We start from the raw sequence: 19,528 nt of genomic DNA on the forward strand, positions 1-19,528 counted from the left end.
AATTTTCTGGAGAAGCAGCTCAACAAAACATTGCATTCTGTCCCGGTGTTGATTTTGACTTTAAATTTCGTATTGCTGTGAGCAATGTTTAACATTGTGAAGATATGTTTTTTCCCAAAATAAAGTCAGCACTTTTGCAGAAGAATGTTTTAAGGGGCTTGCTGCTTTGGTCCTTTTGATTTATCTCCAGTTCATTCATGTTCACGTTCCGAACCTTGGCAGAGTAGCCAGCTGCGATGTGACTTACGGCAAATTGCTATGGTTTTGACCTGCAAAGCCCAGCAAAGTAATTTCATTTGAAACAGTTATTACAATGCTTATTAACTGTGAAGCTCAGTTTTTTTGTGGATGCTGGCCACTGCAGTTCAGGCTGTTTCTCTCCTTAATTCCTTGGTGTTCCACTCAGACTGTTGATTTAGTATGCAGATACCAATGGCAGATTTCAATGTGAGTTTTTTTTCGAGGAGCATCTGCTTGTACACAGCATCACTGTGTATTCCACACAGTAAATGGTCTCTTATGAGTTCCTCAAATATGCACTTTTTGCTAGAATTTTCACTGTTGAAGCATATAATTGTACTGATTCATTGAGGTGCCAGTCGGTGGTATTAAAAATGTGTTTGGCCATGATGGTAGTTTTCAGAGTCATGCATATCTGTTCAATTTTTTTTAATAGCAGATCAGGATCCTCTTGGTCTTCCTGGCCTTGGCAGATCAAGGATTGAGATTTTTCAATGGCCTCCAGGCTCACTAAGTGAAATGGTGTGTGTATTTTCTTTGATTTATAGGATAGTCCAGCACAGCAATATACGTAATGCCTTTTCAAACTTTTTCCAATTGTCGACGAAGTTCTCATTGAAGATGACGGAGTTGATGCTTCGAGGTCCTTGTGCCAACACAGCTAATTCCTGACATGTACAGTTGCTGGGTTTTGTAAAAATGATGACAAAGGACTACAACCAAAACAGTTTACTATAAGATCTCCCCCATGCCTGTAGCCACACTGGTCATAGAGGTTTACAGCATGGAAACAGGCCCTTTGGCCCAACTTGTCCATGTCGCCCTTTTGTCTTAACCTCTAAGCATATAAATTGGCCATGTTTGGTCCATATCCCTCTATACCCATCTTATCCACGTAACTGTCTAAATGCTTTTTAAAAAACAAAATTGTACTCGCCTCCATTCCTACCACCTCTGACAGCTTGTTCCAGACACTCACCACCTTCTGTGTGAAAAAACTGCCCCTCTGGACCCTTTTGTATCTCTCCCCTCTCACCTTAAACCTATGCCCTCTAGTTTTAGACTCCCCTACTTTTGGGAAAAGATATTGACTATGTAGTTGATCTATGCCCCTCTTAATTTTATAGACCTCTATAAAGTCACTCCTAAGCCTCCTATGATCCAGAGAAAAAAGTCCTCGTCTATCCAGTCTCTCCTTATAACTCAAACCATCAAGTCCCAGTAGCATCCTAATAAATCTTTTCTGCATTCTTTCTAGTCTAATAATATCCTTTCTATAATACCGTAACCAGAACTGTACACAGTATTCCAAGTGTGGCCTTTTTACAACTTCAACAAGACGTTCCAACTTCTGTATTCAATGTTCTGACCAACGAAACCAAGCATGCCAAATGCTTTCTTCACCACTCTGTCCACCTGTGACTCCATTTTCAAGAAACTATGAACCTGTATCCCTAGATCTCTCTGTTCTATAAATCTCCCCAACGCCCTATCATTAACTGAGTAAGTCTTACCTGATTCAATCTAGCAAAATGCATCATCTCGCATTTATCTAAATTGAACTCCATCTGCCATTCATTAGCCTACTGGCCCAATTGATCAAAATCCCATTGCAATCCTAGATAACTTTCTTCTCTGTCCCTATGCCATCAATCTTGGTGTCATCTGTAAACTTACTAACCATGCCTACTAAGTTTTCATCCAAATAATTTACATAAATGACAAATAACAGTGGACCCAGCACCGATCCCTGAGGCATACCGCTAGTCACAGGCCTCCAATTTGAAAAACAACCCTCTACAACCACCCTCTGGCTTCTGTCATCAAGCCAATTTTGTATCCATTTGGCCACCTCACCTTGAATCTCATGAAATTTAACCTTATGCAACAACCTACCAAAGGTCTTGCTAAAGTCCATGTGGGCAACATCAACTGCATCACCCTCATTTACCTTGGCTACTCCTTCAAAAAAGTCAAACTTGTGAGACATGATTTTCTACTCACAAAGCCATGCTGACTGTCCCCTAATCAGTCCTTGTATCTCTAAATCTCTGTAGATCCTGTCTCTCAAAATACCTTCTAACAACTTACTCGCTACAGATGTGAAGCTCACAAGGCTGTAGTTCCAGGCTTTTCCCTGCAGCCCTTCTTAAACAAAAGCACAACATTTGCCACTCTGCAATCTTCAGGCACCTCACCTATGACTATCAATGACTTAAATATCTCTGCTAGGGGATGTACAATTTTCTCCTTAGTCACCCACAGTGTTCTGAAATACACTTCATCAGTTCTAACTTTATGTGCTTTAACATTTCCAGCACCTCTTTCTCTGTTATATATACACTCCTCAAGACATCATTATTTATTTCCCCAGTTCCCTCACATCCATGCTTTTCTCAACAGTGTATACTGATGAGAAATATTCATTTAGGATCTCCCTCGTCTCTTGTGGATCTGCACACAGATGACTTGTTGATCCTTAAGAGGTCTTATTCCCTCCCTAGCTATTCTTTTGCCCTTTGTGTATTTGTAGAAGCTGTTTGGATTCTCCTTTGCCTGATCTGTCAAAACAATCTCATGTCCCCTTTTTGCCCTCCTGATTTTTCTCTTAACTCTACTCCTACACGCTCTATAATCTTTGTGCCTCCTTTTTCTTCTTGACCAGGGCCTCAAAATCCTGAGTCATCCAGGGTTCCTTACTTCTACCACTGTAAGAGTAGTGTACTTACCCTGAACCCTGGCTAAAACACTTTTGAAAGCGTCTCACTCACCAGATGTCCCTTTGCCTTCCCACAGACTCCCCCAATTAACTGGTGAGAACTCCCAGTAGTGAATATATATAATTTATTGCCATAGAAGGCTGTGGAAGTCAGGTCATTGAGTATATTGAGGATGGAGATAAATAGGTTCTCAATTGGTAAGGGGATCAAAGATTTCAGAAAAAAGGGGTTGAGAAACTTATCAGCTCTGATTGAAAGGCAGAAAAGACTCAATAGGCTCAATGGCCTAATTCCATTCCTATATCTTATGGTCTTATAATGGTCTTGTGTTACCGACATTTCAATTCCTGTGTACATGTAATGGCAACATATTCTACACTTCCGATGCACACCCTTGGCGCATAACCAAAATGCCATTCAGCATGACCCAATACATACAAGTACATACATGGTGCACGTCATCATGGTCCCAAACCTGACTCATTGTACTGAAAATACAGACACTACACAGCCACATTTTGTGACACATGTCTCGCGTGTGCATTCATCTTAAAGAATGTTCACAGCTGCTGTCTTTTTTTAAACAAGCATAACAGTTGCTATGGTCACTTGCGGAATATAAGTTGTTAGTTACGTATTTTGAAGGGAATCTGAAGGCTTGGACTCAGGAAAATATGAATTATTTTATAAGTTCAGTATAACTGACTTCTGCGTTTTTTTAATCTATCTCAGTGTTTTTTTTTGGCAATAAATTGTGCTATACTTGTGTGTTGTCTCAATGAGATTAAAATTGTTGAGAGCCTTGCAATGAGGAACAGATTTGCAAATCTGCACTACATGTAACTCCACGTTTTTCTTGTAGATAAGGAGCTAATTTGTAATTGTGCTTTTAATGTCTCCAGAAAAGCAATAGCCTTTTCTACATGAAGTGTGACATGCAAAAGGAGTATTTGTGTAAATTTGTTACCCCAAAATAGAAATAATTTTTTGGTAGTAACAATTAATATAGCCAACAGAAAGGGACATTTTATTTAAAAAACTGTATCTGCTACTATTGGTTTTCAAAGCAGCTGTTAGTCAACTGATTTTATATTCACATCTGGAATTCCAAACCATTAATGGCCTTAATTAACTCTTGGCTAAAGGAGTAGACTTTACCTTGCTATTTAGGACACCTGATTTTGATGGAGTACTGAAAATATAGATCTGACACCTTAGCTGAAATATTAGGTGAGAAGTTTTATTTTGGTCAAAGCACTAGATGAGGTAGGCTTTGAAACTCTCTGCCTGAGAAGGTGGTGGATGCAGGATCATTGAATGTTTTTAAGGCAGATAGAGATAGATTCTTGTTTAGCAAGGGAATCAAAGGGTGGCAAGGATGGATGGAAATGTGGAATTAGAAACACAAACAGATCAGTCATGATCTTAATGAATGATGGAGCAGGCTCAAGAGGCCAAATGGCCAATTCTACTTCTATTTTATATGTTTGTATGAATTATTTTTGTTCAATGCATTAGACGGAGTAGTACATTTAAATGAAAAGGATTTAAATTGCCTAGTATGGTAATAACAATAAATGTGTTAATGCATTTGTATCAATTCCTTTGTCTGCTATTTCAATTATGACATTAACCCATTTATGTTAAAAAGCTTAACATTTCCATTAAAATTGTGGTTAAAGAAATTTCTTATGAACATATCCATTGCTAATGTTGCTTGTACAATCTCCACCATTGGCTGTTTCACTGCACCAACTGCACCTGTCAATAGAGAGCATTGTGAATTTTGAAAGAATGTTATGTTGTATATCAGAAAACTGTTTATGTAACTTTGTATAAGAGCATAAAATAGAAGGTCTTATATAAGATTACCTCAATGTCATTCCTGGAGCCAAATTAAGAACAAGTTAAGGAAACTAAAACAAAAATTGAGTGAACAGTAGAGGTAACAGAAATGGTTGTTTTTTGAGATTCCAACTTTCCTTCATTATGTAGTTAGTGTTCGAAAGAAGTACAAAATAGAGATGTAATCTGCATTGATTACTTATGTAAAGAGTCCCTATTCAGTATCAGTGCTAATTTCAATCCTACAGTGACTTTATAGCGATAAAAGGCTAATGTACCTGAGGCTCTTGTGCAATTTAACATTTGCATCACACAAACTGGATCAATGCTATGAAAATCATCTTGCCCTGGTGTCTGTCTTTTGAGTGTCTTGACTGTCTATCAGTCCATGTGCTGTTTACTAGCATCTGTCTCTCTGCCACAGTCTTTTTGAATGTAAAAATTCTTTTAAAAGAATTCCAGTTTTGTTTTCAAACTTGGCAGACATTGTCTACATTGGCACTCTTGTTACTGTGCTTTTGACTCCACAATTCAGTGCTCAAGATTTTAAAAACCCTATATAATGTTTTTATTTTGGTTTGAAACCAAATAGTAACGGATCCAAGCAAATGAAGAGTCCAGCTTCACACAGAAATAATGACTGCAGACACCTCAGCCTTAGATATATGAAGTGGAGCCTACTACTGGCTGTTTGAGTCAAGGTTCTCAAAAGCATTCCTCTGCATTCTTTGAAAAGGACTCCAACTCTTCAGGATACTAATGGAGAAATCAATTTGGAGCAAGAGTTACTCATTGGAAGGACCTGATTGTTTTGCCTCAAAATAATATACTGTTCACAACACAAAGTCATCGATTTTTAAAAAAGTAATAGTGTGAATGTGATTTAATGATAATGGTGCATTTTGTTTTACAGTATTTAGAAAGTACTTATTTTGTTTTGAATTCATACTGATTCTAACAATTTGTTAGATTTTATTTTACTTCTAAAATTGTTTTAGAACTCACACAAAGAACACTAGTGTATTAGTGACAAGTGCACTACATACACAAAGGTTCATACATTCTCATCTTCAAGATCTGAGCCACATTCATTAGATTCACTGCTCTTTCACAAATCTCAGCTTGTGGTGAACTTTTTCCTTTGATTCTACCATTAGTGCTGCTTGACAGACCCTCCTTTGCCAGATGACAATATGGACCCTGATAGTGATTAATCACTTCCTTTCCTGGACAGTTCACTAGAGCTGCCTTTCTTGGGCCAGGTTACCACAAATATTTGCCGAGCCAAATATCTGTAGTGTACATCTACTTGATTTCTGCTTACCAGAACAATTATTAGACAAAGGTAGATTATAAATAGCTACTACCAACAGAAAAAAGTCAATAACATCAAATATATCTGTTCTAGGATAGAAAAAGTGGTAGCGCAGAGCCTGACCCTAAAAAGAAAGCACCTTTTAGATCGCTCACTTCAACACTGACCTCCAGCTTCAAGAGACGTAGGTCTTCCAAAGACACGGTAAGAGGAATTGGGACTCCTTTCACCATGCCATGAGTCCATTAGCCCAAAGTTCATTCGGTGCAATTACATATCCACCTCACCACATGCCCATGTGAAACAGCTGCATTACATCTTTAACACTGGGCAAAGGAAGGAGGCGAACTTGGGAGAACTCCAGAAGTGTTGATAACATCCTTGAATGTTTATGTCTGACACTTGTTCTTACTCTCATTGCCATTGTTAGTTGCCCTGGTGTTCTAAAGAAAATTCCCCATGCTGATTGCTGATCCATTCATAATGAGAATAATCTTCAATTAAATCCCACAACCACCACAAGAGTCTAGGTTCATTCCCAAGATTCATATATTTCATCCTTCCTAAGCATCATGTCTTCTGCCATGTCCAAGCATCATGTTTTACACTATTTCAACAAATCATGTTCTTTATCATTCACAAGAATCATTGACAAGGATCATGTTCTTTCAACTGCTTTTTGATGATGGTGATGATGAGGATGAAATTTCTAAATTAAATTACTGACATGACTTTTTTTGATACATTTGTTAACTGTGATGATGTAATGATGTTTTTTTTCTCTCTGCAGACACTTTTTCTTCCTTTTAGATTTTTTTCTTGGCCAATTTTATCAAGTTCTTGTTGAAATTCATCTTTATCTTGGCTTGTTGCTGTAAGGTCACCAAAATCACCTAATAATCGCACATTATCAATTGCAAACTTCCTTTACTTTCATCTTGACATTTTTCACCTCCTATTTTGGATTTCTTTTCCATGTATTTAGTGATATATTTATAGGGTGGATTTCTGTTTTTTGGCTACAGACAAGCTCAGGAGTATTCCAAAAAGAGATCTTATATAAAGTTGGGGAAGGGTGGTTGGGGGGGAGAGGGAAAACACAAGGATGTTAATTTTGACTTGGTTCAGTGCTCATATGGAGTTTGAAAACAGGAGCTAGACCCTTATTGAATATGCATTCTCACCAAAGTGAGCTGGACCATTACTGAAACTATACACAACAAATGGGAGTTGGACTTACGGTACAAAGCTGAATTTGGTCACACCATCACAAAAACAAGCTGAGATGTAATAAGCTTGGGTCTGGCCTTGCTCAATTTAGATTTCATCCACAGAAATTGAGCTGGACCACAAAATAATTTGGGGCTGAAGTTTCTCAAATGAAAAACAGCACGATGAATGTTCTAGCTAACAACCAACTAGCAAAATTGCAGGAATGCATAGCTTTGAAATGCGTAGCACCTGATAATGTAATTTTGTTAACCTATCTTACATTTTGAAGAAAAGTAGGCATTCTCCTGTTTTTCATTAGAAGATAAATTTGACTTCCAAATGTCACAGCATTGATGTCCATGCACATGATAACATCACGAAACCATTTTAGCTGCTTCAACATTTTTCTGGTTCAACTGTAATTTAGTAGTGTTCTTTTCACATTTATGTTACTGAATTTTCTGTTTAATATCGTTGTTTCCCTTGAAAATAGATTTTATGAGAAAAATTAATATAAAGCCAGGAAGTCCCTGGAGCACTGGCAATACATGAAAAACTGAAAAATTAAGACATTTTGATTGAATGCATGAAAACTACTGTGTAAATTGAATAGCAATATGAGAAATATAGCCAACCCATCTACTGTAAAATAAATTAAATGAATCATGGCAGGACAGAACAGCAAAGTAAGGTTTGTTCAGGGCCTGGAAGGCAGGGAGCATTGAATCAGGCTGCCTGGTTCATGCTTTTTTTGAATTCTAATCACAAATACAAGCTTAATAAAACTTAATGTCAAAATTCACAACTGCAACCGAGCACAATGCTGGTACACCTTTCTGTTCCCTAGAGCTGTTAAGCAAATTTAAAAGCTGGGAGTTGCTCTGTCATTTGTCATCCTGAATAGAGTCAGTTATTAGCAGGCACAATATAGAAGACAGTTCTCATTTACTGCCACATGAACAACGCATATGAATCTATGCTCTCTCCTTCTATTAACTATACAACAGTGCTGTAGATCCAAAATAGGATTGCCAATTCTGGTTGGACATATTCCTGGAGGTTTCATCACCTGACCTCCTGCTGCAACAGCCCCATTGTCAGATCCTCACAATTGGTCACTCGGCATGTCCATCCACATGGTGCACAACCTTCTAAGCCAACGGTAAAATGCATAAACTCCTCATTTCTCAATTGGATGATTTTTTTTTAACCATGAGTTTTCTCCATGTTCAATATTTTTTACAAACAAAAGTGTTCTTAGAACATTTTCAAATATGTTTTAATTAGCCTATTTTTCTGCTGGTGTACCTTGCAGCCTGAAGTCTGGAGACACCAAGGCAATCCTGGAGGGTTGGCAACCCTAGTCCTGAATAATCATGCCATTCTGCTTCTTCAATTGTACTCATTCTGAGAGGCTTGCCATGTTTCCTGGAAATTTTTTCATGCTTTTTAATGAACCCATTGCTTAACATGCATTTCTTATTTCAAATACAGGGCTCTAAGTTGTGTTCTGTTATATTCCTCTGGCTGCCTGAGGGACCCTTGTTTTATTTGATGTCTTCATCACCTCACCAGTCATAGCTTAAAATCCTATTGTTTCCAAAGTGTTTCAAACTTCATTTATATTTTTAAAATCAGACAATGTGACACATCAGAAAATCTGCATCAGTAACTCTTGGTTCCCATTCTCCTTAATTGTACACTGTGCCATTATCCTTTCAGATCTTGTTTAGAGAATTTTAATGTACTCTTTTTAAACTGAAGAAGCATTTTACTTTCTGAATAAAATAAAATGCAAAAATACTTGTCTTGTCTGTCCGCCTGATTTATGTGCCTTCCTAGTCTTTGATATCAATTGAACAATTTCATCTTCAACAAACTCCAATGTTGCTAGTTTCATGTGTCCCTCATATCTTCTGCTCCATTGTGCAAGCTCAGCCTGCCAGCTGTCATTTCCCAAACCCAGCCACATTGGCGGTCCTCAAGAAGGCAGAATCTTTATATGCTGTAGTTTTTATTCTGTTGTTCTGACAAGAAACCATTTCTCTTTCTCCTTGCTTTCAGACTGAACACTGATGCTTCTTTCTGCTTCTCCTTCTTTAGATTAGAAGGTAGACTCCCCAAGCAAAGAAAATGAATGCATACCATTTGTGAACTGCTTCTTCACCTCAGTCTGGCTCTCTAGAACTATTGCAAAGACCAGCAAGCTAGGCATGATAAAATCCATATTAGTAAAATGTAACTTGGGTACTCTTTGTTTTCTCTTTGAATAATAAATGGCATATAATGCGGTTGCTTGGAAAATGGTGACCTCATAGGGTCATGCGTACACAGGTGGTATTTGTAAAAGTTTAGAGATCCTTGCTTTAATGAAGGAAAGGATATTGATGCAGTGGATTCTGGTTCACATTTTCACCCAAATCATAAAAATCATTGGGCGTTTACTTCTGCAGCACTCCAACTGATCCTTACATTATCTCATACTGTCTTGTAATATAAGTCAAAATCATCATGCAACAAATTTTATTGTATTAGATACTGTATTGTAATTTGTGTTTTAGATTAATATACATAATGCTAATTCCAGATGCTTACAATTATTCACCCACCATGAAGGATATAACAAAATTAATGTATTCTTATTAAAACACTCTATAAAAATAAAAATGCAAAAAGATTATTTCCAAGAGCAAGTATGATATGGATGGTGACACAGTCCACGATGAGGGCAGTGAACAAAATGGATTGAAATTGTTCACCTGAGTGAGGGGTCAGCCCAATGTAAAGGTTCATGACCTCAACTGTGACAATTAGAGGACATAGAGTTTTATAAATGGAGACACACACAATCACCATCACTGGCAGTAAGTACACCTAGTTTTAGTGCATTAAGAATTTCCACATGCACTGCCTACTCCTCAGTGTTCAAAAAGGGCTGGACTTGAATAAATAACCATTTGGTTTTGAGAAGGAAGCATGTCATGTGGGAAATTCCACAGATTCATTTTTTTTTGTGTTCCTTTCTAATACATTTATTTCACTGAGTAACTATTGGTACCTAGTTTTACTGATTGTATAGTTGCTAACTGGATTTTTGTCACTTACTATCACTTTTGGGTTATGACAGTCCTTGATAAGTCCCAATTGTTTCCCTGATTTCTAGGTTTCAGGTTGATCCTGGACTATCCTTATAATCCCCATCTTCCTTCAACCATCACTACACCAACAGTTGACTATGTGAAATTCTGAAGTCAAAAATAGCTGACAGTTCAGCTGATGAACTTTTGTGAAGTAGTAAAGAAAATACTGGCCCTATCTGGTTTTCTATGACATTGAGTTTTGCCAAAATGTAGGGTTGATCACAGATGTTCAGCTGAACATTATTAAACTGTATGCCCCAACTCTAAAATGACCTTACAGCCATTATTTCTTGAGAGCATAACACAGCCTGAGAACTCTGATCTTGCACAGTATTTCTGATTTAATACCCAATAGTTTTCCTAAATATATCAATAAATATATCTGTGGTCAATCATTTCAAGAGCCACAATGACTTTGGACAACACACTTGAAATTGAAAATGCTGTGGATTCCTATAATCTGCATCAACACAATACTTCAAATTGATCGCAAGGTCTCAGATTTGTAAGCAGGATTTTTCAGAAATTCTGTCTTAGAAGCTTCAATTTTCTGCTGATCTCTTATTTCCGACATGCATGGTGGTTATCACCAGCAATGACAAAACCAACTCTCAACCTCACCACATTCCCAATCATTAATGTTCACAATAGCAGATGAGTTTTGAACAATCTTATTCACTGATAATAGCATTCATAATATGCAAGGTTTCAGGTTACGTTTAGTTCAATAGGATTGCAATCATTTTTATCTCTTCTGATGAACTGATACATTTTAAAATAAGCTTGTTTTGAAGCACTAATCTAATAGTTTGAAATAATTTCCATCCCTGACAGATCGAAAACCCTATTAAGATCAAGAATTTAGTTGCTCAGTCCGATTAATTTTGTTGGGACTCTCCTGTCTCTTTATCCCTATCCTTCTCCTGTATGTTACTGTTCGTACTTGATGCGGATTCTACAGTGTGACCACTCACTCTTCCATACCAAACATCTGTCAATGGCAGGATAAACACAGCTGGCAAAAACACAAAATTGTAACAGAATCAAAAGAGCTTGAAGTCAGAAGGACAAGAAATTGGCTGAGTTGAAACTGGACAGGTCCAAAGCAGGAAAAAAAAATGCTATTAGATTTTCTTAGAAACATAATTATTTTGTTACTTACAACTAGTGGCACCATTTCAGAATAATGGAATCGCCCATTTAAGATAGCAATGAGAAGAAGAATTCCTTCACTTGGAGAGTCATTAATCCTTGGAATATTCTCTACTCCACAGAGCACAGTGGAAGCTGGGTCACTGAATAAATTCAAAGCTGATATAGGCAGATTTTTGATTTATCAAGGAAATGGTTACAGTAGCAGGCAGGAAAGTGGAAATGAAGCCAAAATTAGACAACCATGATCTTATTCAATGGAAAAACAGGACATGGGGCAAAATGGCTTACTCCTGCACCGACTTTTTACGCGTTTATGTAAGAGCTTCAACATCCAGGCACACATTTCTCAACAAAATTGGGCAAATATCACCTGAAAGTCCAATAAGCATCTATTGTACTAATTTGTTCACCTGAACGAACCTTCGGGCGGGCCTTTAAATGTGCTCACTTAAAAGCCCCCCTTTAGCAGGTCAGCAATCCCTGCAAAATCAACAGAAGAACATTTAAATATGTCGCTGGGATCCTTTGCACGAGATAGGGTCCCAGTTGCAACGTTTGTTGAGAAATGGGCAAAGCATGTAACTACTTGCCAATCCTGTTTCTCCAAGTGCTGAGAGACCTAATTCACAATCCAGAAGTTGGAGGCTTCTCCCCAAATATAATATTTGGTAGAGCCAGAGAGAGCAACTCTGGCATCCAGTCCTCTCCCCAAATAGACATTACTGGAGGCAGGCTATGTCAAGTAGCTGAGCAATCTTATTCCCAATGAAGTGTTGAGTTGCAGCAAGTTTTGTCTATTTAATGATTACTGCTTGCTGAGAATATGTTAATGAAACCTGAACCTGAAAGTGGTTTGGCCTAGCATATGCTACGATGGAGGAGTATCACCATTATCATGCCTAATTAGTGCCCAACACAGAAGTCCCTTAACTTTCCATTTGACAGTTCACCTAAAGATTATATAACTTGTCATCTGAGGGTAATACTGATTGGTTCAAATGCACATCCATGGTCACTTTCAATTTCACTGCCTAATCTTATGAAGTGAGTCACTTGCTTGTTGTAGAACTTGCTAAAAATCAATGACATAAAATGGGTAAGTTTTGAGTAATTCATGCTGCCAGATTAACACCCAGGCAGTGGAAGTGAAAATTACTCCTTTCCACGAGTACAGAACTTTGAGATATATATTAAGAGCACTCCTTCGGGATCACTGTGGTGATCAGTGTTAAATTTAGCACCTTTCTACTTTCAAATTAGAGACCATCTCTGCTGGATTGATGTAATATTACACAATCACTGACATGCCATGCAGAGTAGTCGAAAGACCGAAGATGTGTAATAAAAAAGTGCAATACTTGATTTATCAATCATTGCTGTTGGCAATGATGAGTCAGATTCATGTTGAATCTAAACTGCTTCCAATGTACTATTTTGCTTGTCCTTCATTAATAAATACAAGTATGACATTTCTTGACAAATTCAACATATATTTGTCAGACTTGAATAATAAACTCTATAGCTGTCACTAAAGTTAATGCCTAGAGTGAAGGCATAGTCCTAGAGACAGATGTTTGGGACGGAAGACACACTGATTCTTCAATGTACTTGTGGAATACTGGCACTAACTTCTCTCTCTTTTATTTTGCAGCAATACCACCCTACTGATATAAGTGGGCAACTGAACCTGTCAGACCCCTCTGTCAGCACTGTGGTGTGATTCTGCCCAGAACATAGATGTTTAAAACCAGAAAGAAATAAAAGACTCCAGAATTATTGTCCAACAGCAGCAAGACTTTAGAACACCAGCAATGACCAGAGTGAAAGGGAAGGAGAGTAAAATGTTGTAATGGAATCATAAAATCATCAGTGTTAGTGTATTCTGCAAACTTTCAGTGTTAAGGTTACTGAGCCTTCAGTGTTACCCAGCAAAGCATTAGTCACACTATCAGTGTTTTATTTACTTACCAAGCATTTACTATTAGTTAACCCACGAAATTTTCACTCAAAATCATTCAGCAAAGCTGCAGTATTCCTCTCTGAGCTATTAAAATTACTCAACAAATGATTAAAACAGAAAAGCTGTGTGGCACAGTGAGCATGGCGCACCTCTGGGACCTGCCATGAATCAATCCTATACCAGGGTAATTTTAGGACAGTTTCAAGTCGGTATGCAGTAGGCATTATCCCACAACACAAAATTACTCTTTGTTCAATATATATCTTGGCATCTAAATGACAAACTCAATTACAGAGACAACAAGGAGCGCTATTGGTATAACAGATTGCTTCTGAAGGGGCAAAGGCAAATTGTGAGCCAGGGAGAGTAGAATCAACTTGTGTTTGTTTAAATAATTCTTATTCAAAATCTACAATTATTATTGAAGAGTTTTGCCATGATAAACATTGAAACTACGCTTGTTTTCCGGCCATGTTTTACTAATTATATATAAGGGGTGAATATTTTTTTCCACTGGCTAACATTAGTGAAATAAACCAATGTAAGGACAGCAAAGATTTAACAATATGATACAAGGAACGAGAGGTTAACGTCTGGAAAAACTGTTTTTCCTCTGGAACACGATAGTGAAGTAAAAAAAGGAAGGTTATTTTGAAAGGTATCTTTCATTTCTTCAGCACCCTGGAGTTGGGTTTGGAGACCAGAGGGGAGGAGCAGGGGTGCAGGGTGGAATGGCAAAAAAAAACGATTGGATCAGCTCCCTGACGTGTACTCACTTGCTTTCATATTTATCTAAAATAATTTCAGACATGGGACAGCAACCCATCTGTCAGCAGTAGGAAACTTATTCAGCTAATTATGAAGGCAATTAGCAGACGTTTTTGGAAGGCTATGGAATTCAGTCAGTGGTATTTGAGATTCGTACTGGGTCTTCAGCTCATCTATGCCCAGGAACCAAGAACAGAGACGGATATCGGAGTGTCATATGATTCCTATGCAATGGTCACTTGAGACAACAACTTATACGTTTCTAATGTCAGAACAGGATTGGCAAACTACAGGACATCCACGAACAAAAGTTTGTTACTGCAGGTTGGAAATTGAGCCACTGGATAGTGCTGGGCATGAAGAATTAGCTGTTGATCCCATTGGCACAATGACACTTCTAATCTTTGACATCCTTTCTTTCTCCATTCAACTCAGCAGCATGCAACATTTACAGTGGGTCTCCTAGCCACCCTTCTCTCTGGGCGCTCTGTATCCACCTGCTCTAATTGGAGGCAGCTTCACAATTGGCTTCCTCTGAGAAAGTCGCAGTAGATGTTCCATCACATGCACATCAGGATTTGCAGCCTGAAAATCAGCCCAATGTTGGGATTCATATCAAGCAGAAAATTCAACTCATGGTTCTGATACTTAATTTAAACAACTACAAGTAGGCATAAACTCAAGATCATTTTCAGAAGAATGATGGGAAAGTTGGAAGAAATGCTACAGAGAATCATAAGACATGGAATGCTTTACCATGCTGCAGGTTGTAACTTCATTTAAATGGAATTGTGTAAGTTTTTGAAAAGGAAAACATAAAAGCAAGAGAAAGAGAAGGGAAATAAGATTAGAAGAGATATCTCAACTTGAAGAGCTAGCGCAAAACAAGAAGTGATGGGCCAGAAGATCTCTTTCTGTATTGCAATTTTTATGAAAGTGAGAAGGCTTGCTTTATGGTCATACCAATTCCTTTGCTAAGATCAATGAATAGAAGAATAGGAGAGTTAATTTGCTGGGGGCTCACTAGTTATGTCCGGTGACCGGGGCCAGTATCATGATGGACTATCAACTTCATTATACATGCCTTTAGTGTTGGGTTTACTCATTGAACAGATTGTAACAAATAGGATTCCAACATGTATTCTCTCCCTTTAGAGTGAATAATAATTCCTTTCATATGCAACCAGTGTTATCTCTAAGGCAACCAAAATACAAAAGAATGCTGCCATACCTGCCCCCAGAAGTAGGAAAGCAGCAGTCAGGAAATCCTATGAAATTTCCTCCTGTCTACTTTGCACTGAATTTTAAGGTTATCCAGTTTTTTTGGAATAGAGGAGTTGGGTTTTGCTACCTAGACCTCCCATTTAAAGCAGGCAAAAGACTTATTAATATATTTAAATTGGAGATACATAATGTTATTATAATCCCATCGTGATTTCCTGATCTTTCTGTCCACATTTCTTAATCTTGCTCACCAATGAGGGGCAGTGGAAGACAGGAGGGTGTTTCAAACAGTAATTAACTAGTTTTTTAAAAGACAGATGTGTTTATTTATTAATACAGTAAGTTCTATATTTTGGAGGAGCTTTTGTTTACAGATTGAAGATTATTGTATATTTAGTTAGTCCAGCCTTATTATAGATCTTGCAATCCCACTCTGGGATGACAACAGAAAGAAACGAGAAGAACTGTAGCTGGAGGAATGAAACCTTAACCTGGCTGCTATTTTTGGGAGAATTGGGGTGGTTGCCAATGTACACTCCAGTGTTCACCAGTCTTCCTCAATTTTACTTTAAAAATTCTTTTAAATAACTATTCTTGAAGCCCTTTTCTTGACCTGGTCTGCCAGTGGAGCCCATTAATGTGTATCTGGAGGCCAGTATGCCTCTTCTCACCTGATGTATTGGTCTTTCAGTTTCTGTGGGATCTGTGGGAATCACTAGAACACCCCAAAGATCTATACGGCCTTGAAACCTTAAGTTTATGAAAGTTTTACACATTAATAAGGCAGAGATCCTTCCTTGAAAGGAATTGAATTAGGATATGAAATGGGGTAGGGACAGTAGAATAGTTAATATTTCCCAGCTAATCCTTTGTGACATCGTACCTCATGCAGGGCATTGTCAAAGAAAACATCTCACATCAGCTAAACTCAACTGAATCACCACCTTCTAATTCACTGGTAGTTGTCCTCTACATTCCTGACTCAACAGAACATTCTGAAAGTATCCTGCTGATCTCTGGAGAAAGTCATACAGGTTTACAGCATGGAAACAAGCCCTTCAGCCTATCTTGTCTATGCTGCCCAGTTTTTAACCACTAAACCAATCCCAATTGCCCTCATTTGGCCCATATCCCTCTACACCCATCTTACCAATGTAACTGTCTAGATGCTTTTTAAAAGTCAAAATTGTATATGCCTCTACTACTGCCTCTGACAGCTCATTCCAGACATTCACCACCCTCTGTGTGAAAAAGTTGCCCCTCTGAACCATTTTGTATCTCTCCCCTCTCACCTTAAACCTATGCCTTTGGGAAAAAATGTTGACTATCTACTTAATCTATGACCTCGTTATTTTACAGACCTCTATAAGATCACCTCTCAGCCTCCTACACTCCAATAAAAAAAGACCCAGCCTTTCCAGCCTCTCCTTATAACTCAAACCATCAAGTCCTGGTAGCATCCTAGTAAATCTTTTCTGCACTTTTTTGAGTTTAATAATATCCTTTCTATAATACTGTGGCCTTACCAATGTCTTGTACAACCTCAACAGGACATCTCAATGCCTATTCTGACCAATGAAATTAAGCATGCTAAATGCCTTCATCATCCTGTCCACCTGTGATTCCACCTTCAAGGAGCTTTGAATCTGTACTCCAAGATCTCTTTGTTCTATAACTCTCTCCAACGCCCTATCGTTAACTGAGTAGGTCCTTCCCAATTCAATCTACCAAAATGCATCACCTCACACTTATCAAAAGTAAACTCCATCTGCCATTTATCAGCCCCCTGGCTCAATTGGTCAAGATAGTGTTCGTTGCTGACCCTTTGTCAGAACTTCCTCAGTCCTGATGTCATCGACCTGAAAGGTTAACTCTGAGTCTGTCTTCACAGTTGCACAGTAAGAAGTCTCACAACACCAGGTTAAAGTCCAACAGATTTATTTGGTAGCAAAAGCCACTAGCCACAGGGCATATAAAGACATAAACTCAATTTACAAAATAATGATTGGAATGCGAGTCTTTACAGGTAATCAAGTCTTAAAGGTACAGGCAATGTGAGTGGAGAGAACATTAAGCACCTGTGAAGATTCACGTTCCAATCATTATTTTGTAAATTGAGTTTATATGCCTGGTTTGTGAATAGGACTCCCACTCACCTGACGAAGGGGCAGGGCTCCAAAAGCTAGTGGCTTTTGCTACCAAATAAACCTGTTGGGCTTTAACTTGTTCTTACTGTGTTTACCCCAGTCCAACGCCGGCATCTCCACATCTTCACAAATGCAGCCAGAACAGTGGAGTATTTCCAGCATTTTCTGTTTTCCTTTCAGATTTACAGCATCAGCAATACTTTATTCCACAAAATTCACTTCATTTATTTTGCAATATTGTCTTAATTAAATCTTACATAAAGCATCTAATATCCCCAAACTTGTTTAGGACTAAGATTGAAGACCATGAGTGAAGCAATAACATTATTACTGCTCTATCTTCCCAAGAACCTCTCTAAAGTGCATTTTAGACAGCATTCCTATTATTGACCTTTAAAGCTAAAAACATAATAGCAATTACATCCCTTATACGCACATAACACATTTTATTCCAACATACACCTGTAGAGTAGATCTGTACTCCTGTGGATTTTGTTGCCCCTCATATTGCGCTGATTAAGTATTCCCTATTTGCCCCGGGAAGGAAGGCTATAGAGAAATGCTGCACGCTATTTTCTTTTATTGGACTGAATGGGAATTCTTACATAATGAACTTCCAAAATATTTGTGAACATGACAGAAATTATTCTTCCACATTTACTGTGACAAGAACTAAAGATCTGTTAATTCATTTTTATATTGTGAATTGTGATTAGTAATTGTGATTATATGTTAACACTAGGGAGCTACTGTCATGCCTGCTTTCTTCAAGGAATTCCTGTAATGTACTTAACCTGTCTCATTCACCACTGCAGGAGATTTGATTGGTAATGTTCCCTATGTGAGTGAACAATAAATATACGGTGCCTGAGAATGTTCATGTTAGCTCAGTCATCTGTATTGGAACTCACAATAGGTAATGCATAGTACTGAAATGGACACACTTTTTTCAATAATTCAGATGCAATTAAAATTAATCATTTTAAAAAATGCTTGACATTTATGTGGTATTTTTTGCCTGAATGCATTCTGAAACTGCAGGTTTTGGTTCAAGTAAAACTCTTTGCAGGACATCTGTTCCCCAAAGTCTATTAACATTCCCCCATGTTGATGCTATAGTTAAGAGTCCACCAACTTTCTCAGAAGACTAAGGAAATTTGGCATATCCACTATGACTCTCACCAGCTTTTACAGATGCCCCATAGAAAGCATTCTTTCTGGTTGTATCACAGCTTGGTATGGCTCCGTTCGGCCCAAGATTGCAAGAAACTACAAAAGGTTGTGAATGTAGCCCAGTCCATCACACAAACCAGCCTTCCATCTACTGACAGTGCCTATACTTCCCGCTGCCTCGGAAAAGCAGTCTGCATAATTAAGGACCCCCACACCCCAACATTCTCTCTTCCACTTCCTTCCGTCGGGAAAAAGATACAAAAATCAGATGAAACGTAGCAAACGACTCAAGAACAGCTTCTTCCCTGCTGCCATCAGACTTTTGAATGGACCTACTTCGCATTACGTTGATTTTTCTTTACACCATAGCTGTAACACTATATTCTGCACTCTCTCCTTTTCTTCTCTAAATGTTATCCTGTCTGCATATTGTGCAAGAAACAATACTTTTCACTGTATACTATTATATATATATCTCACTGTATATTAACTGTGACAGTAATCAAATCCAGGATTTTAACCCAACATATCTGGGTGGAAATATGCCATGGTCCTGCCAGTTAGTTCAATGGTGAGCAGGGTGGTGGGAGAACTTAGCAGGAATCCAAAGATCAGTTTTACACCAGCAT

The 19,528-nt window shown here is 38.1% G+C and overlaps 1 protein-coding gene across 5 annotated transcripts in view; it reads left to right on the forward strand.

Moving 5' to 3' along the window:
* grin1a (glutamate receptor, ionotropic, N-methyl D-aspartate 1a) overlaps nt 1–18,681 on the forward strand; it is a 201,296-nt gene extending 182,615 nt beyond the window's left edge. For 2 of the 5 annotated variants that reach the window (XM_080212517.1, XM_080212518.1), the window contains 2 exons: nt 6,214–6,324; nt 13,279–18,681. In XM_080212517.1, the coding sequence (XP_080068643.1) occupies nt 6,214–6,324; nt 13,279–13,347 (180 nt within the window). In that variant the 3' untranslated portion in view covers nt 13,348–18,681. Of the gene's footprint in view, nt 1–5,397; nt 5,612–6,213; nt 6,325–13,278 lie in introns of those variants that run through there. The other 3 variants (XM_080212514.1, XM_080212516.1, XM_080212515.1) reach the window with 2 other exon arrangements.
* The last annotated feature ends 847 nt before the right edge of the window (nt 18,682–19,528 follow it).

This window comes from Carcharhinus amblyrhynchos, chromosome 25 (genome assembly GCF_965287045.1).
Source record: "Carcharhinus amblyrhynchos chromosome 25, sCarAmb.v2.hapA, whole genome shotgun sequence".
Lineage (NCBI taxonomy): Eukaryota > Metazoa > Chordata > Chondrichthyes > Carcharhiniformes > Carcharhinidae > Carcharhinus > Carcharhinus amblyrhynchos.